General features: G+C 35.2%; 2 protein-coding genes across 3 annotated transcripts; one reads left to right on the top strand and one right to left on the bottom strand.

The window, feature by feature from the left end:
- The first annotated feature begins 867 nt into the window (after nt 1-867).
- Nucleotides 868-5,694, top strand: LOC140792346 (scarecrow-like protein 1). Of its 2 annotated transcripts, none has more exons than XM_073143295.1 (4): nt 868-1,039; nt 2,988-4,722; nt 5,078-5,233; nt 5,318-5,694. In XM_073143295.1, the coding sequence occupies exons 2-4, from the start codon at nt 3,308-3,310 to the stop codon at nt 5,514-5,516; spliced, it is 1,770 nt and encodes a 589-aa protein (XP_072999396.1). In that variant the 5' UTR covers nt 868-1,039; nt 2,988-3,307; the 3' UTR covers nt 5,517-5,694. The 2 variants fall into 2 exon arrangements, with proteins under 2 accessions (XP_072999396.1, XP_072999397.1); XM_073143296.1 differs by having other exon boundaries at nt 893-1,039; nt 3,079-4,722.
- Nucleotides 5,695-6,881: 1,187 nt separating this feature from the next.
- Nucleotides 6,882-20,939, bottom strand: LOC140792744 (GDP-mannose transporter GONST1). Its single transcript, XM_073143907.1, has 10 exons — nt 20,571-20,939; nt 16,284-16,457; nt 14,316-14,547; nt 14,063-14,202; nt 11,590-11,719; nt 9,515-9,613; nt 8,823-8,977; nt 7,917-8,033; nt 7,363-7,460; nt 6,882-7,282 (listed from the first exon to the last, which is right to left on the bottom strand). The coding sequence occupies exons 1-10, from the start codon at nt 20,579-20,581 to the stop codon at nt 7,224-7,226; spliced, it is 1,215 nt and encodes a 404-aa protein (XP_073000008.1). The 5' UTR covers nt 20,582-20,939; the 3' UTR covers nt 6,882-7,223.
- Nucleotides 20,940-21,139: the final 200 nt, after the last annotated feature.

Raw genomic sequence — 21,139 nt, 5'->3', positions numbered from 1 at the left:
TCGTTTAGGACATACATGCTTTGCATTTATAGATTCTAAATTGAGAGATCTAAAATTATTATTTTGTTTTACATCACTGATGTGTTCTCGTTAAACACTATTTAAGTATTTATGTATATATATATATAGAGAGAGAGAGAGGAGATTTTTCTTTTTAAAAAAAAGTATGCATACTTTCTCAAGGTGGGCTTTTATTTTATTTTTTTAATACCGGTGTAGGGGTGAAAAACGGATCACATAACATTCGGATCAATATTTTTAGTCCAAATACAGAGTCATATACGTATATTAGATTGATAGCAAAATTTAAAACCATATTTTAACTAAACAAATACGGATAATTTTCAGATAGAGGATCGAATCTTAAATGATTGAAATTTAAATGAATTATGGTATTTTATTTAGACATAATTAACACAAAATATTATGAGTTTCACAAAAAATAAATTTTTTGTATGTCAAATATATATATAATTGAAAAAATTAATCTCTATAAATAATATATAACACAATATCAATATTCACTATTTAAATAAGCAAACTAAAAACTAAATTATTTAAAAACTATGTGGATAAACGGATATCGGATATCCGATATCTGTATCTAAATCTGAAAATTATATTTAACTCGCATCCGAATCGGATAGAATTTTTTATCCGAATCAGGTCGGATAGTGGATCGGCTCGGAGTTAATCTAATCCATTTTCTCCTCTAGGTGGTAGGTTAAATTGCTGGGTTAGCGGACCTTGGATAACAAAATCCAGACCCGGGAGAGAAGAAAAAAAAAACCGGGCCGGTGGTGGATTGGGCAGCCGTCAGAACCGACACGGTCCGTTGACATTCCCGTACCAGGTGACCAATTTCTTACCTTTTCTTTTTTAAATTTTACTTGCCGTTTTCTGGAAGCATTCTCATTTCTCTCTCTACCTCTCTATATCTCTCTCTCTGCCCCCTTTTCTTCTTCCTTTTATCCAACCACCGCGTTTGGCCATCGGTCTTCGATCCTATCTCTCGGTGCTTCTCTTGGAATCTGACGTCGTAAGCCTTCTCTGCGCTCTCCTTTTTCTTCTTCTGAGCTTATTTTTATCGTATCTTTTCCTTCTAATTTTGTCTCATGTGATCAAGCCTTGATTTTTCTTGTTGATTTGGGTTTGTGCGTTTTGTGTAGATTAATGAGTTCTTCTTCGATTTGGAGATAGTGGTCATCTTTGTTCGATTTGGTTTTGTAGTCGTAATTTTGGACCATTGAAGATGTTGGTAGATCCGACAAGTACAGTCTTTTAGTTTTAATTGAGGACATAAACTTGTTCTTCGCTATTTTATTTTCTTGATGAGATCGTGATGCCAAGAAAGATGATTGTTGATGTAAATGGATGATAAAGATGCTTATTTTGACTAAAGGTCTGTGTTGGAGTTGCTTGATCCGTTGAGATCAAAAGGAGCTGATATATCGGAATGAGATGGGAGAATATGGGAAATTCCCGATTGATTTTGTTTGGCTATTCTGTTATTGTAAGGGCTCAAATAGTCCTTTTGGATTGCATAATATTTGAATATGCCCCATCATGGTTTCAGAGTTTTGACAGAATACCATTTTTATATTTTTGTTTTACTGGAATAGAAGTTTGGAATTCTACTTCCAAGTTGGTTCTACCTCCTGTATCCAGTGTCTATTAATTCGGATGTCTCTGAGGTAGGTGATGGGAAGTAAAGGCAGGAGTGACTAGCGAGAATGATTGACGGAAGCAAAAAAAGGGAAATTTTTAACTTTAATTTTAGGGCTTGCTTGGATGGTGGAATTTTGCATGTGGATTATCCCGTAATGACTCCATATTTAGTATAGAGAGAGAGAGAGAGGGAGGTATTTTGAAAGTTTGCATGAAGAAAAGCCTTCCCTGGTTTGATAAGTTTTGATTGCATGGAACTTTCTCCACCCATGGCCTGTGACCTGATGTTGCCTACTCAATCACTCTCTCAGTTTCCCTTGTGGTCTTTCCCATGGATTTATGGTTAGGAGCCATTTGATTGTCTATGTCAGCATGCATGCATCTGAGGACATATCTGTTAATGCACATATCCAAAGATGTACTAGTTGATGCATGTTTATGGTCCTGTTGTATACTTGTATCACCTGATCCTGGTATTTGGTTGGATTGCATTAGAGGTTACTAATCAGTTGAATAATGTATGAATAGTTAAATATTACTCTACCAATATCTGATTATAAATAGGGTAACCACCAAAATTAGGCTATATAAGCTAGAATTATTAATGTATAAATTTTTATAACATATAGTTCTATTTGAATACATTATTTATATTATTATTTTTATTACAATTTTCTTCTTATATGTATATATGTAGTTGATAATTTAAGAAAAGAAAGATAAGCACCGGATATGAATTAGTGCATCAGGTGCGGATGCCATGATATGAGTTGCATCGCCATGCAGTTAGTGACGCAAGTTGCAGGATGTGTAGGTTTTGCCAAACATCCCTTTATATTACTTCTTATTTCCATAAGCATCTTATATGCCACTATGACCATTCCATCAGAAAGATAAGTTTCTATTAATGTGTTCCTCAGTAAAAAGAGACTTGTTTTTGAGCGTTGAGAGTTATGTGGACATAGTTAATAGGATGAAATTGCTGTTCTATGATATAGTTGGCCAATTAAATTTATCTTACTTCTGTTTCTCGCATGTGGCAAATTGTCTTCAAGACCTAACAAAGAGCAACTTAAACATGGTGTAATCATATAATTATAAACATCAGTTATCCATCGAATGACATGACATGTGTTGATCCATGTGTTGATTCCTTGATTCTTGAACATAATGCTAATTTAGTAAGATAACTAAGTGCATCTTACTGCAGAATATTACTTGAATTTTCTACATATTCTTTTTGCTAAAATCAGGCATCTAGGTAAGTGTTATCCATATAGAATTTCTTTTCCTACGGCTGATTCTCTGACATGATACAGGTTTTCCAATATGATTTAGAGACCCGTGTTTTGAGCTAGTCATTTATGTGGCATCTTTTTCCTAACAACAATGCAATGATGTTTATTGAAGTTCGCTTGGATCAGTGGACTAATGCAATAGAAGAACCTGAGTTTGATAGCAGTGCAAGCTTTTTAAGACAGCTCACCTCTCAGGACGTACTACATTCAGAGAGTCATCTTCCAATTGGGAAGTAGTCCAAGTGTCCAATCCATCCAAAAGTAAACATCTGAGTTGTGTTCTGACTGAATTAGTAAGACAGGAAGGACTTGAATTTGGCCGGAGACTTGAGAAACATACAATGTCTTTAATAAGGTCTGCAGATTCATCTACTAGTTCTTATGGTGACTCCAACCTTTATGCACGTAAAAGCAGTGGTGACAGCTCAGGGTTATCCATGCAATCATTCACCTCAGACAAACGACTATTCCATTACGGGCTTGATTCTTACAGCTCTGACATTTACGGTCAGACATACTTCACCAGCTCTTCCTCAGGTCTGACACATGTAAATCCACTCCATACGCCATCACCTGCCATACAAGGATCTCTTTACCATCAGCAAGTTTCCTCATCTCCTTATCAGCTGATGGCTAATGCCCAATCTTCTATTATCTCAGATAACCCATATAGTTCTTGCTTTGTTGCAACAGTACACCCTGACTCCTCACTGAGTTCCAACTTTTCTCATCATAGTTCCCAATCTGTGTCAGATAATAGAAGTTCAGAACATGAAATGGACTTTGATGAAAATGATTTCAGATTAAAGCTTCAAGAGCTTGAGGAGGCATTACTTAATGATAATGATGAGGACTTTGCAGACCCAGACCAGGAGATGTGCACTGCAGAGGACTGGGCTGAGCCTATTAAGAATCTCATACTTCCAAACTCACCAAAGGAATCTTCATCAGAATCAAGCATCAGTTGTATTGGCAGCAATAGAGAAACACGAACTCCCAAGCAGCTGCTTTTTGACTGTGCAGCTGTAATATTGGAAGGTAGCATAGAAGAAGCACAAACAATAATAACAGAGCTCCGGCAGATGGTCTCAGTCCAAGGCGACCCTCCTCAGAGGCTTGCAGCCTACCTAGTTGAAGGCCTTGCGGCTAGAATAGCCTCTTCCGGAAGAGGCCTTTACAAGGCCCTGAAATGTAAGGAACCTCCAACCTCCGATCGACTGTCAGCCATGCAAATCTTATTTGAGGTCTGCCCATGCTTTAAATTTGGATTCATGGCAGCCAATTATGCAATTGTTGAAGCCTCTAAAGGTGAAGAAAGAGTCCACATCATAGACTTTGACATTAACCAAGGGAGTCAGTACTTTACATTAATACGTTCTCTTTCAACTTGCCCAAACAAACCCACCCACTTGAGGATAACCGGAGTTGATGATCCTGAGTCAGTGCAACGGACTGTTGGAGGGTTAAAAGTCATAGGGCAACTGCTTGGGAAGCATGCAGAAGACTGCGGCATCCCATTTGAGTTTCGGGCAATAGCTGCTAAGACTGCGGATGTGACACCTTCAATGCTAGATTGCCGCCCTGGGGAGGCAGTAGTAGTCAATTTTGCCTTTCAACTCCATCACATGCCAGATGAGAGTGTATCAACTGTGAACCAGAGAGACCAGCTTCTTCGCATGGTGAAGGGCTTGGGACCAAAGTTGGTGACTGTTGTTGAGCAAGATGTGAATACCAACACTGCCCCATTTTACCCAAGGTTTCCAATTTCTTCTTTTAAATCTGAATTACCCAGTTGCCTCTACGTATACCTTCACAAAATCATCCTAATTTATCTGCTTCATTGATTTATTTTTCCTTGATCTTTAAACTTTTACTTCAACTCACTTCCCTGTTCTTCTAGTATCTTTTTTAAACATGTCTGCCATTCCGAATCAAAGTTTTTCAAATTGATACTTGCAGAGCAAATGACACTATTGATAGTTCTTTGGAATAAGAAAAGGACCCCTTATAAAATAGTGTTGGAATTGGGGGATTAATGGGAATACTATCATCCCAGTATATATTGTATTTTACATATCCAGCTGATATAAACTAAATCATGTGAATGACAGGTTTGTGGAAGTTTATAATTATTATTCGGCGGTCTTTGATTCACTCGATGCAACTCTTCCAAGGGAGAGTGCTGATAGAATGAATGTGGAGAGACAGTGCCTTGCACGAGACATTGTCAACATTGTGGCTTGTGAAGGCATCGACCGGATAGAGAGGTGATCCCTGGTATCTTTTATGGAATTTGCATCTCCTAAAAGTATGTTATCTTATTAAATAACATGAACTCATCTCTGATAAAGGTATGAACTTGCGGGAAAATGGAGGGCAAGGATGACAATGGCTGGGTTTGTTTCATGCCCATTTAACACCAATACTAGTGAAGCTATAAGAGCACTGTTGAGGTCATACTGCAATAGATACAAGCTTAAGGAGGAAAATGGAGCGCTCTACTTCGGTTGGGAGGAGAAAATTTTGGTCGTGGCCTCTGCGTGGAAATAGGACTTTCTTGCTGTCAATTCTGGCAGTACTTCTGCACTTACATTAGGGTTGTAGTGTTGTATAAAATGTGCAACAAGATCAAAATTATTGTACCTAATAACTGACCCAGATATGAGTTGGGGGCATGTGAAAATGATTCTTATTCCTGCTGATGAAACATACTAATCTTCACCTGTTATTGTGCTGCTCTATGGTTTCAGCAACCTAACCACTTCTCTTTACTGTGCTGAAACCTACATCTATTGGTCGATTTGTTTTCCCTTTTGTTTGGGTCTTTGGTAGCTGCATGTCAAGTGATTCTTGAAAATTTAAAACATTGGGTTGCAAAAGATTGGGTGAAGTGATCAAATTGCTGACAGCTTGCTTAGTCCTTTCTATGTGACTCACAGGAATTTTGGTATCAATTCTCTACTTCTTTGAACTCCCTATCTGATTTCAGTTTTATAAGCTGTCAATTGGATCTTTTCTTTTTGGCAGATTCAATATACCACATGAGATTTCTGTCCTTTAAAATTTAAAAATGCCTTTTATATACCCTTTATTACAAAATTTCAGTTAAAATATTTTTTGTTTTAAAATTTAAAATAATAAGATAAATCTAACTAACTCAATTTAACTTGATTCAACTTACTGACTGTGACTCTTAACAATATTTTTTATACCGTTTCGATTTCTTTCTTCTAATCTATCCATTTCTATGCTAGCCTTCTATTTCACGTTGCAAGGCTCACTCTAGAGGGCATTAGCGTATTGATAAATGTTAGAAGAGGTTTTGCGTGTTCCCACATATGGAAAACCTTCTTTTTTGACATACTTGCAAAAAATTCTATGAAAATATTCCCACTTAATAGTAGTTTTTTATGACCCAACTCTCTCTCTCTCTCTCTCTCTCTCTCTCTCTCTGAGAAAAGTGGGTGCTTCACATAGAAATGAAAAGGGCCAACAAGAAGTTTACAGAATGTTCGTTATGAATGAATGGCAGCCATACATATATTTTTTTTTCAAATATAAATAGAAGGGTTAAATTTGCAAAAATGCTTAAACCAGGAGCGTTCCACAATAAGACTTACCACATGGTTGGTTATATGCCAAGAAGATATCTTCTTTTAATCGAGAGACAAAAAATGTATCTTTTAGAACTTTTTGTAGACAGTATCTGTATTACAATTTGTTAGCATTTATTTTTTGTTATTTATTTTAGAGAGTTTCCACGCTCATCAAAACAAACTATCAGGAGTGCCTTGAATTTTCCATGACCCTTTATGTTTTTTTCTTCTAGCATTCTTAAATTTGCAAACTGAGATATTATCCTGAAATTGTATATGAATGCACAGAAAATGAGGATCTAAATGCACCATGCCATGCTAAGCATCACAAAATAGCTTGTTTTTCTATTAAATTTCTCAATTTTACAATGAAAGTTACAGGGAGTAATTAACAATAACCGCAGATACACCAGCGGAAATGAAGAGCGAAGACGATCATGAATGGTTGTCCATCCTGCCATGGAAAATAAAATGACAAAGCCTGAGGAGGAACTCAACCAACTGAAACAAAAATGGTCACAACTCGGGACGTATCTTCCTGATAAAAAACTTCGGGCAACTGCTTGATTCCAGGGGGTACAAGGAACGACATCCTGTCGGAACTCTTCTTGAGAGTATCCACATAACCTTTTCAAGAGACAACTGTGTTTAGATGCATAATTTAGGATTGAGATCTCTCCCGCATTTTGGCTTTCGCAAAAAATACACCTGCTAATAGGCCTGCAGAACATATTTAGTCAGATGTAAAAAGCTACAATGGGATTATGAGATTCATCTTATTATCCATTAAAAGGGCATACCGAAAAGGATGCTCAAGAAATTCTCTATGCTAGTTGGGACTTTAAAAAGAAGGATTCCAGCGATGGAGAGTGGAATTTTATTTAGTGACCCGACAAGGCTGCAAAAAACATGGACAATGGAATTAGTGTGGTTAACAATCGCTAGACTTGTTATAGAATGTAAACTGAAAGAAGAGCGTTCCAACTATTTAGGGTGTCATAATTGTTCAGATCTATAATTTGAACTAACCATGCTTTTCTACTAGTGCACAATGTAATCTCCCCTGACATGCAGAGACTATATCAAATAATTTTGTCATAGTTCATCCTCAATAGGAGGCGGACAAAATCAACCTGAGCCTATCTAGAAAGGAGGCAAAAATATTAAAAGGAAATTGACGTGACTAGAAAATGTCGGGTTAATGATCAAAATAATGGCATCGATATTTTTCAGACTAGAGATTTCAATGCTATAAGCTTTTAAATGATTAAACATCTAATTATTAGGAGCATGAAAAAGAAATACTATTCAAATTCTGAATTAAGTGCAAACTATGAAAAGCATTCCAGGCTACCTATATGTAGTTGCACCAGTCTGGTGAAGAAACCACATTGAAGTAAAACTGATAGCAAGTCCCAAAACCCCACTTGAAGTAATCACCAACCAGAACATAGGCAACTTCAAAAGCGGCCTGCCATTTCACTTTAAAATACATAAGCTGAATAAGACAGTAGAGATATTTTTCAGAAATTATGAGTTACTATTCTGAAAATTGCCTAGTTGTAGCAATGCAAACACTATGACAACGACATCATGAACACCATCAAAAAAATTATTCTATTTCAGGATCTAGAAGAAAATCAAGAAGATCAACAATGAAAATGAAGTGGTGATAGCTTGTACATGTAAGAAAATCAGAAAAAAGGACATGGAACATGGGAATGTCTCGAGTACACATAAAGAAAGTATTTTGAAAGTACGAACTATTGTTTAGACAGAATATTACATGAATTAAAGTTACAGCTCAGATTCAGTCTCTTCATGCATGGGGCATGGCATTGGGAATTAGTCTTGAGTAGCATATGAAAAGAAAATATTTTATAACAGAGTAATTAATTTTTTAGAAATAGTGGGAACTTAAAAGTTAAGACACTACTAAGGGAGGTCAAACTCCGAACTTCTCAATGAGAACAATGTTTCCCAACCACTAAAGTATCAATCAAGATAAGACAACTATATAGTTCACTTAACAAGAAGATAACAATAGTCCTTTAAATCATGGTTCTGAGTTGGAAACTTGACAAATATTGCCATAAAGACCATTAAGCATTCAAAGATGGTACTGGTTCAGTTTTGGATATGTACTTACTACCTAGTGTACCCACTGATATTGGAACAAGAAAAACAACAGATGCAAAATATATTGCTCAAAATGATGTAAGAAAAGATAGTTGAATGCCAATTTCTCTGATGAACTCACGTTTTAGTGAGGTATTCCACTTCATTAAAAACAAGCACAAGTAGAAGTCCCAAAGGAAGTGAAAGAGTGTTGTTTAGAAAAACCATAGAAAACTCGTTCAGATTTCCGGACTTGGTGACTTGCTTAGCGGTATCCATTACTCGCCGTAATGTTAACTGAGAATAGAAAAAGGAAATTGTCAGCGCAGAGAAGGTGTGGAGTACCATGAAAAAGTGCAACTATATAAGCAAAGAAACTTGCTGATGTACTGTACAGTTGATTATCACAAGTTTCAAAATGCAAATACTTGATTATCATGAATTCCAAAAATCAAACTCTCAACACAGGAGCACTTCCAAGAAAAATAAAGAATCCAAACTCATTCATGAACACAGTAAGAATTTTAGAAAATATTTACAAGCTTGAAAGAATGCAAGTTACAAAACAGGTTATGGTTTTGAGTACTTTTCTTGCATATTTCCATGAATAAAATCCATCTATAAGCATCAGATAGACCAGCATCGACATTTGGGTTCCATAAAAATAACTGCACCAGATGGCATCATGATAAGATGCAAGCGTTACATTTTCTTTTTATTTTTTCCTTAGTGTGATGAAGTACATCAAATTAGTTTAGACTTTAGACTGTTTCCCTAACTCTACTTTGGCATATCTATTTATATTTTTAAAGACTAAGGAAAGAAATATGTTACCGAGTAGGATGCTGTTAGAAAACAATTTGCAATCTGCCATGCATAGCCAACTGCATTAAAGGACAGATCAGTTATTCCTCCTGAAATTGCTGAGATTATCTGTCAAACGTAAACCACATAAAATCAGATACCCAAGTTAGAATCTGCAATCATTTGATAAAGTAAACTTTATATATCATTTCTTGACAAATTGCCAATCCAGATTCGAGAACTTTGTTCCAGAACATCTTTCATTTGAATATCAAAGAAAAGATAATTGTGTGTGGGAATTCTGACAAAACTATTGATGTAACTGCACGGCGGCATCATAGAAATCTATATACTGAGCAACTTTATCATGATGAAATTTTCTGGTTCTATCATTTGTATGTTTTAGGAGATAGTGATATATATGTAAAGGAACATTGCTGTAAGTGGTGGTCTTTGGCACTTAGGTCTAATTGAGAAGTGGTTGAACAGAACTTTTGCCTCACCCAAATTGTCACAGAAAATAAGAAACATTATAAGCTTCCATTGCCTACTATTGATTGCCCAACAAGAAGGAAACTGGGAAAGGTGGATGCACATAAGTGCAGCAGAACAGGAGTAAACAAGTGTTTTTCATGCCCATATTTTATCCTCATAAACTATCATTTCTGAAAAGAAATGATTGCATGATTGATATACAGGCCATCTTTATGGTCAAACCTTTTAGCTACCAGAACATATCAAAAAGAAGTATCTGTGAGACTATAATGCAGTGATAGTGTCTCTAGGAAAGATACAATAATTAAAAGGAAACAAAAGGAAGAACTGTCAGTAGGTTAATATGTGGGCACAAAGTGAGGATGAGATGAGGGGTAATATTTAAGATGGTCACATGTCATGAGAAACTGCATGGTGAAAGGTTAGAATTAACTCCTTTCAAGTTGAAACTTGAAAGTATCAAAACCTGGAAGGGATAGAGAAAGAAAAAAAAAATGACCCAAGTAAGAAAAGAAGCTGAGAAATGATGTAACAAATTGATGAAGATCTCTTGATAGGATAAAACTGCAGAAAGGAGATACCTAGCCATTTAAATAGTTGAAAGATAACACTTAACTATTACTGCAGTTCTTGTTGATGTTGCTGACATTGTGGGAGATATTAATTAAAGTACAATGACTACATAGTTATGGTGATGACGATATGATGAACCTAAAATGCCAATTTATATTCTGGAAGATTGACTATGATTTTTTATTTTTTTTTCATTTTTCTGTACGTCTTTTATCAAATAGAAGCTCAAAACATTGTTCTACACTGAAAGGTGAGAAAAGAGCATCAAGAGAACAAGGATGGAGAGAGGACAATATAAATAGCAATAATACCAGATAACACCATTAGGATTTGTCAAGCAACTTAAAGATAACCAAGATGACTTCTTGATAAGTACAGTTAAGGTCGTTTTGCACACAGTAGTCCAAAATAGGAACTTAAACTGTTGAAGTTTCTTCAGTAATTTCTCTCAAAATGTCTTCAGTACATCATCCAAGTAAAGATGGATGTTACATTTTAAAACCAAGTGTTGCTCATATGGGCATAGATTTCTTGTACAATTAGTAAGAAAATGATGAACCAACTCTACTTGATAAGGATATGGAACATTACACTGAGTTTCTTTATTTTCTTTTTTCTACTTTAATCTAAAGGGTCTTTTTCATGTATGAGTGTATAACACTCAAAAGTCCTTTATTTGTGTGCATGCAGCTTCTCGATTTCATATTTGTGTATAATTGAAAATCTTTGGCATTTGCATGGTTACCCTTCTGGCTACTTTTGATAATTAGAAATTAAAATAGCCATTCAATAGTGAAAAAGACAAAGATGCCTTAGTGTGAGCTTCTATGCAAAGAGAATTACTTTTCTTACTATTAAATGGATCAGATTTTAACTGTTAGGTAGGTTAAAAAGGGGTATACTTGCAAAAAGCAATGGCTCTGAGGGTTATAAATGCAAATATCAAATATGGCAGGTATGCATAAAAATAAGGATTTTATAAAGGTAACAGAAACCCTAATAGTAAATACATGTTCAATACTTCAGAAAATAAGTACCATTAGAACCAGAGCAGCCCAGACTTTGTTATCATGATGCTTCATAAACAGATACATTTCGCCAAAAGCAGTAATTACATTGGTGACATTCTTGAGAACTGTCACCATGGCAACATTGATGTACTTCAAACTGCAAGTAACAACGGTACTTATGAGAAAAACACAAGGACATATAATTCACTAGACGAGTGAATTGTAGGTGCAAATGATTATATGACTAGTGACAATACCTAGAAGGTTGCACTCTGAGCTTATAGTTAAAAATTTATATCCAGACAAGATTGTCAAAAAGGGTAGTTACAGTTACTTATGAAGTACATTAAAGTATTAAACCTCATATTGTGTTGACAAGCACTTGGAGGTGCTTATAGTTAAAAATTTATGACTAGTGACAATACCTAGAAGGTTGCACTCTGAGCTTATAGTTAAAAATTTATATCCAGACAAGATTGTCAAAAAGGGTAGTTACAGTTACTTATGAAGTACATTAAAGTATTAAACCTCATATTGTGTTGACAAGCACTTGGAGGTGCTTCTAAAAATATTTTGAAAAATATGAGCATGCAAGGAAGGAGCATCAAACTACAAAGACAGGATGAAAAGTCAACTACTAAATGAAAAAAGTACATAAGGAGACTCCTCGCAAAAGAATAAAATATATTACGAGATTTGTGATTTCAATGAACACTGATAACAATTAACTAGGTGAAACGAGAGCTCCATGAATTGGTGACAAAAAAAGGATTGCAAGTCAATTCGCAAACCTATCCACTTACCTGATGATTTAGTTTACATCTCCTATGATGTATGCATTAACCAAAATACTCAGCTTGGATAATGAACCACTGACCTCAAGGCCCTTAATGCAAGAGCATTGCTGAAGCTGTAATCTTCTGCTTGTCCCGTTATGGCGGTGTATTAGAAGATTACAACTTGAGCAATGCTCTGGCATTGAGGGACTTGAGGCAAAAACCTTTTTGGTTCATTATTCAAGCTGAGTATATAGTTGGATTACTTTGTCTGTCTCACTATAGGAAAACCACATTTGGTTAGAGGAGAAAAGTGTAATTAACTAAACCCTTAAGATAAATAGCAGAAAGTTTTCAAAATACAAAATATTCTTTTTCAGTTTCCTAATCTTCTTATAATTATCACAGGTTAATACCACTCGTTAGCATTTACAAATATTTTTGCTTCTCGTGAAACTAGTTAACTGGATGAACAGGTAAGAAACAGATCTTTAACTGGGTTGATATGAAAGAGAACATGCAGGAGCTCCAAGGTGTATCTTTGCAATTGAAACATTTAACCATGCAACTCTGAATCACAAGTTTAAAATGATAATCAGGATGCGATACAAACTTGAAAGTCAACATTAAGCTTAATTTAGGATTTAGATGATATCTTTGGGCAATATGGAAGAGGAGTAACACATAATTGCACGGGTTCTGATAGAGTGGATGTTGGCTATCATGAAACTAAATATTTAGTTTTCCCTTTCATATAAGTTCTCTGGACAGGAGATCAATTCTTACGACATTCTTTCCTGGATATTCTGCAAACTATTGGCTCCAAGTCAATGATCACTTTAATGTTTGACTGTGCATTTCAAGAACTGCTTCTACTTTTCTCTTTAATAATGCTTCTACATTGGACTTAAAAGTAGCTGGCCTTTGATCTTTTGCATCCACCATCATGATTGCACGTCAGTTTACCTCATTAGATTGGCATAATGCTAAAAAAGGCCAGACTTGAAATGTCTTCTGTTGCCAAGATGAAAATGGAGAAGAAAAATCTTTGCAAATCATATCAATATTTGATAATAACAGGGTTGACAACAACAACAATAACAGTGATACCTTTATGAAACCCCATTTTAGAAAAGTAACATACAACTAAAACACACAGAGAAAATAGAAACTCATAACCAAAGAAGCTGGACTGTCAGATAAATCCTCAATGTTCTCTTCGCACCTACATAACAAAACTAGCAAGCCATAATGTATACAGGTATTGCCAGTCCCACGTAATCTCAGATCCAAGAACATTGTTTCACAAGAACAAGTGTGAGCTAGTCTCTATGTGATAATATTACGTAACAGGACATAAAATTGTTTGCACCAAAGTGAAATATTAAAGGAATTCTATCAAAACCCCATGTAGATTTATGTTGAAGCAACTCAATAAAATGCCTCTCATATCATTAGGCATTTAAAGAACAGAAGTGAAAATTGAACTATCAGGATCCTTGAATAGGAGTTAAATGTGATATCTAGTTTCTGAATGGCAGGGAGAATACTAAATTTATATAATTATATGAATAATGAGCTATCAAACTCTTTATAATATATTTTGTTTAAAGTGGATTTAAAGTTTCCACTAAGATAAACGTCTTCCAGCAATATTCTGCTCAGTATATTATCATGTAAGAGCAACTAGAAAGTGATATCTGACAGTAGGAGTGATTGCATACCTAAACATGCTTGTAATAAGCATCCCGACAAATATGACATTTACAGGTAGCCAGACCTTTATTAATTTCCATGTGAGTGGTTCCTTGGTGATGATACCTAAAAGACTCAAAATGGACACTATAATCACAGATACAAAATTCTGCAAACACAAATAAACGCATCAGAATGTCAGTCCTTGCCAGTATCAACCACAAAACAATTGGTGGAAATTTGTATGGAAGTTGAAGTAAACAACCAAATACAGTAACTCACCTGGTAAAGCATCAATGATATTCCAGCATTAAAATCATAGCCTGACAGCACAAATTTATTAACCAGTATCATGCTGCATGACGATATGCAGTAAGCAAGGCCAGATAGAAGAGCCTGATTGTGTATCTTTACTGGCTTATAACAACGTGATATCCTATCTCTGTCTTTTGATAATTTACCATCTTCCAAATCGATGTCATCATCACAAAAGGACTTCGTTCCAGAAAATGACCTACAGATTGAAGAAAGTGTTTGAAAAGCAACATATGTTATCAAAAATATAAACATGCCAGATCATTGAGAAGAAAATAATCAAGTGAGAAAAAACATATATAATAGCAACAACAAAGAAACTGAATCTTTCGACAAATAAAAACCAGGCAAGATAAAAAACATACATCCTTCGTGTGTTATTTCTCATCACTTCCAAAGTATGAAAACAGAAGGAACTAAAGTTTGGTACACAGTATATGTTAGGCAAAAATCAAAAGCTCTGCAGCATGATTGAATCTCGGGAATTTATCTTGTAAGATGAAAGCAAATGCGCTTCCAATTAGGGAGTAGTACAAGTAATCTATTTTGGACTTGTTAACTGAAGAAAAGAATATTAACAGATGATAAATTAGAACCTTATTTTGATATGACTATTAAATTCATTCAAAACCAATACAAATAAGTGTGGTCTTAAAGTTGATCCATGGTGCAATATAAAGACAGGACCAGCTCAATAGCTAAAAGCTATTGAGGCAGCCACCTAGGGCCCCACTTAGAAAGGGCCCCATATTTTTCAAATACATATAATTTACTATATATATAGATGTATTTCCATAAATAAGAAAATTAAAAAGGGCCTTATATTCTTCATAGATACATTTCCATATAAGATCACTTGACTAAAGAAAAAGGTAATTTTAATGTGTATTATAATTATTACAATTTGGTATTACTTATTCTAGGAAGGACCCTATTTAGAGTTTTTGCCTAGGGCCCCTATAATATTGAGCCAACCCTATATAAAGATGATTAGTAATTTACTCGTCTTTCTGTTCGTTGTCTTCAACTATCTACTTGTTAAGGTGTTTCACAGAAAGATTAGAGAAAACTTAATATTATTCTTGGGGAATTGTTGTGGCAGATGTGGGGGAAGTGTATATACGTAGAAAAATGCAGTTTAGGATATGTCTTAACCTATCTCATAGTTCTCCTAGATCCTCATTGTAGGACTTACCAATATGGCAACAGAAAATTTGTGCAACAGTAGACAGTAGTACTATTCCTTGACTAATTCAGCTTCCTCTTAGTCCTCAGGTTTTTTGTTAAATAAGTTGGAACACTCAAACAGCCCAAACACTCGATACTTATTAGGGATATTGCCAGGTACCACATTACTTCCAATTTCCTCTTTTTAAAGGCCAAATTGACCTCAAAATTAATATTTATGACAGCATATTGACCTCAAAATTAATATTTATGACAGCATACAGGCTTCAGTTAAACTATCGATTTCCGAATTCAAACTGCATACACAATTTAATATTTTTTTCAAGCCAGAAATATTAACAATTCTTGAGCCTAAAAAGTTAGGGGCAACTAAAGTTGCACCTACACCTTGGCTCCATTCAGGTAGTGAAAAAGAGAACTAATCAATATACCACGTAATTTGTCATTTTCATCAAGTATTTGCAGAAAGCTTCATTATTTGAATAGTAATAAGTATTAATTCATGCTCTTCTAACCTAATGATATTATCATATGAAGAAAAACTTTGTCAGACTCTTCCTACAAGGGCTCATGAGAAGCCATATTATTCTAAACTGGCATGACTAATTAACAACTATGCTATATATTATTGAGCTGACATTCTTATTGAAGAAAAAGAATGTCAGCAAAATTTGCATGATAATATCAAGCGGCAAAATATAAATATACTTATATAAACACCAGGAAACAAGTGGACAATATACATGCCTGTTTGCAATTTCTCTCCTTACAGGACTAGAAACTGAACCTGCTCCTCCATTCTGCTCCCTGATCATGAAACCAATCTTTTCACCATTCAGGAGTGGGCTATTTATATCCTCTGGTATATGTCTTTCAGAGGATCCATCAGGAGAACCCATAGGAATTCCTAAAGGAAGAACCCTTGAACATAAAATGGAAATCTTCAGAATGTGCAATGATAATTGAGATTGAAGAAAAACATTTGCACTCTCAATAAGAATACCTTGCAGTCACTAAAGCATAAATACATGCATAGAAAAGTGTAAAGGCATTACAGCTGAACAAGAGCTATACACTGTATTAGGAACAAGAATATAGTAGGTCAAATTTTAAGAGGGCTGAAGGAATGAAAAAGAAAGAGCGTAAAAGATATGCAAATGAAAAAGTTGTCAAAACCAATGATACATTTCATTGGCATATAACCCAGTTTATTGAGGTTTGTAATGAATCAAAATCGTCCATATTCAACTCTATTTGAGCATTATCTTTCCTCAAGATAAGAGCTTCCCTTGCATTGGCATATAGCAAGACTAGTAACCCAATTAATTGAGGTTCGCAATGAATCAGAATAACCCATAATCAACTGTATTTGAGCATATCTTTCCTCGAGCTAGGAGCTTACCTCTTACTTCTGACTATGCATTCCCTCCTCTTGTTCCAATAAAGTCATTCATTGCTTTATAGGTCACCCTTGGACATGTCCAAATCATTTTCTCATATCTTTTATTCAATTGGGGCTAATATTAAGTTTTTCATGAGTATATTTTTTTCTAGTTAATCTTTCTATGAACACGATTCCTCCATGTCCACTTTACCGTTTCAACTAGACTCACCTTTTGAACATCTTCCCAGCACTATAACTCAATTAGAAGTCCAAAACAACTTCTGATTTTGTTTAAGGAGCATGCATCAAATCATAGGGTACTTAGAAGCACTCCTAAGTGATGCAGGTTAAGAGACAAGAAATAGAAGGAACAAGAGAAGCATGTAGGACAAATATCTTTGCCTTCAAATATATTGATACCTCTAAACCTGCTACATAAATGCCAGGTCATCTTGTATAAATAAAGCCGTAAAAATTAACAACTACAGGAACAAAAAAGAAAGAGAAAAAATAATATGAAATCTGTAGTTTCGTAAGAGAAAATAAAGCAAAATAAATACTCTGATGATATTCTGGTCCAGTCTACCAAGAAAAAGAACACCAAAAGATTCCTAGGAAAAGCAAACTGCTAGTGTTATATTTGTTAAATGGCAGATTCATGAAGAAAAAAAAATGTGTTTGAGTTATCCAAATATCAGTTTACATGAAAATATTACAAGGCACAAATATTTTAGGATTAAATCTTCAGCATTCTTTGTTCAAGTTCACCTCATAAAGTTTCACAATCAGCGTGAATGGGCCAGGAGTCAATCAGACACCGGGACAAAAACCTGACATTTACGAACGACTATCAAACGAGTTCTGTTTTTTTCTTCATAAGGCCATTCAAATGCCAAAACAGAGAAATCTATAGAAGCTTCAAGGTTGTTTGAACCGTGACACAGCAATCAGATGGGTGAGAGGACAATAGAAGTCACTTTGGAAGCCCATGTTTTAGTGAATCCCCTCCAGCTATAAAAATGTAGTTGAGAGCTCTTGCTACTTATCTCATCCACATCAAAAGAAACCCTAGGAGGCTAGTGAACAGGGAGGAGATTCCACCAAATATGAGATCATCTTCACCATCAGAGCTTGATCAAGATCTCAGAGGCACTTCATCTCCATCATCCAGAGCAACGATCCATGTCGAAGGATATCAACCGAAGCGCAATCCGTTGCAAGGAAGTAGTTAGTCACGAGTTCTAGTGAGCAAGATTGGTCCCAGATCATCGACTAGACACGTGTGCAATTCCAAGCACCTAGTAACACTTTAATTGGGTGACAGATCATGAGGGAGAGTTTTTCATTTTGAAGATAATTCAATCTTTTCTGCTATGGTATTTTAGTCCAGTAGTCTTTTTAGGGTTTGCTCACATAAAGGTTTGTTATATTTTTATTTGAGGTTAATGAATGCTTGGAGATTTTGAGATTATCTTTGCTTCTCATTGGTAGATTCCAACATTCTTTGGTAGATCCCGCAGGTTTTCTTTTGTTGATGGATTCTAACATCCCGTAGATTCCGCAGATTTTTTTTTTCTTTTTTATATCATTGTCCTACATCAAAAATCAACTTCAATCAATAACCTTGAGTGTCTAGTAGTGGAGATTATAAGTGACTTACATTTACAATTTGATTTTAATAGATTGATCCGTGTATAATCGGATATGTGATCCTTTTCTATCTAAAGTGAAAGGTTTTTCTAAAAAATCATTGTTTTTTTGCGTGTGCTTGTGTATGATATAGTTGTTTTTTCCTTGCTTACTATGATTTAGATCGTATTTGATGCTATAGAACCTTAGGAATGCGTGCATACTAAGTATTTGTGTTAATTCCATATTGAGATTCATATCCTTGATAGAACTCACATAAACATCTGCTCTCAGGCCTCCTCTAAAAGTGTAAAACCAACTCATGAACATAAATTTTGTTGAAGGATCTGGACAACCAGCACCAAGATAGGAACCTGCCGTCAAAGTTGCTTTAAGAGAACCTCTTGTAGAAAGAGTAGAGGCAAGTACCAAAAAAAACAACATAGAAACTTCAATTATAACAGCTTATCGTATTTCACTTTAGACCACAAATCTTCTCGTCCATTTCTAGTATGAGTCAGTGCAAGATACCATACATACAAGCATACATACATGTGTGTATAGAAATTTAGGTCACCCTACAATGTGTTCTTCTTTGAAGGCAAACAGAAACTTAGCCTTTTCACTGGTAATCACATGTTATGTGCAGTTTGAACTTTGAAGACAAAGTCACAAAACCATTCTAAGAACATATCAACTATAGTTAGTTACCTTAGATCTAAACTGAAAAACAAAGTGGGCTCCCGAGCTAGTCCCGACATATCTTGCACTAGATTGGGACTATTAATCTAAAGTTCTAAACTTGTACTAAGTGTGATTCCATCCAAAAGTTAATCTAATAAATCTCTTCAGCACATGAAATGGCAAGAGACAAAAAACCAGTTGATATGATGGATTCCTCATAGATGATAATTTACATAGGATATCGTAAATCCTTGATGTCTTGATAAATAACTGCATATTTGCATCAACTGCAACATTTATAAGTTTAAGTGGTTATAATAGGAGCTCAGGAATGCCCTCTCCACCCCTCATGTAAACAAACTTGCTCAATATGACAATTTCACCTAAATATCAAGCTTCATCTTGTTGTAATCGCAGGATGTGGTGAGAAGAGTATTCTTCATTAGCAATAAGATGGAGGTTTTTGATAATAAGGTCACCAATAAGATGGAGGTTGGTGACAGTGTGACACTGAAAATATCTCACATTCTCATGTATCCCTAAATGCACCGCTTAGCCTTTGTACAGGTAATTCAAATCCTACTCTCATTTTCTTCACTATAAACTTAAATGTATCGATATTCAGTTTAGAATCCAAACGGCAAGTCAACATTAAGAATTTAAGATCGAATTGCATCAATTCAACAATACAAACTTGATGACTTCCAATTGCACCCAAATTCTAATGGCTCTTCAAGTTCAATTGTCTGTTAGGCCGTGGAATATAAAAGGCCAAGGTAGATAATAGTAATTGAAATAAAGGACTCTGCATGAAGAATTAGATTTCCACCATCCAATTAAACAAGTTGAAACAATATTATAACGTGTATCATAAAGATAAGTAAAAGCTCATAATTAAGCAACAAAGATAGGAGCCCGATCTTCTTCCCTTTTACACGAAAATGTTATTTCCTTTTTGGTCTTGTAATACCTAATTGTGGCCCTTTTCCAGACTCAGGAACCTATATTACCAAGTGCCGTCTTAAAGAACTGTAATAATATCTAGATAATAGCAGGCTAGCAACTCTAAAATTTGAAAAGAAATCTCGTTTCTAGGACTAATACAGAAATTTCAGTGTCAAACAATCTGTGCTCTCTTTCCCAAAGAGATGCGGAAAAAAAGTGCCCAGACACAATCCTATCACTTCCAATCTCAAAACACGAAAAATCTAACCCAATATCACCCTAAATCAAAAAAATCTACAAAACCAACTTCCTTTTTTGATAGATATTCCAAAGCACCTTGATCAAAAGAACTTCTTTTTAAGCAACAACAAAAGAAAGACAGAAAAACTTACCTTGGACCCATCAGCTCCGGGAGAAAAAAGACCAAGGAGCTACGCCTGTTTCTAAACTCTAAAAAGAACTCGCAAGCGACTTCGGATTCGAGGACTACAAGAGAGGGAAGCTGTATTTAGTGCAGAGAGAGAGAGAGAGAGAGAGAGAGAGAGAGGAAGAACCCCTTTTAAGGAATAGAGGAGGAAGAGGAGGAAGAAGAAGAGGCCCTCTCGACCACTTTGAAAAGAGAAGCGAGTATTTAAATGGTCGATGGATTGGGAAAAATCCAAAATAATGTAAGAATTATAAAGAAGGAAGATAAAAGTAAGGAGGACATTTTGTTAGGCAGCAGTCCATGTTGATTTCTTTTAGGTCAGCCAATTTGGTACAAGAATTTGGAATGGGAAGAGTGAAAACTAATGTGCGCCCTATGTTGACTTATTGGTGGGAAGCTAATCTTTTCTGGATACGTGCCTGGTCGGATTCGGGGAGTTCTTTTATATATATATATATATATATATACTAAATTAGCCCTCTCAAATATTTCTTCTACTTATCTAAAATTTAAATACAATATACTATGTTTGTT

The sequence above is a fragment of the Typha latifolia genome, chromosome 7 (genome assembly GCF_019914945.1).
Source record: "Typha latifolia isolate L0001 chromosome 7, TyphaL0001v2, whole genome shotgun sequence".
Taxonomy (NCBI): Eukaryota; Viridiplantae; Streptophyta; class Magnoliopsida; order Poales; family Typhaceae; genus Typha; species Typha latifolia.
The sequence above is the reverse complement of the archived record's forward strand: the minus strand, read 5'-3'. Positions and strand labels throughout refer to the sequence as shown.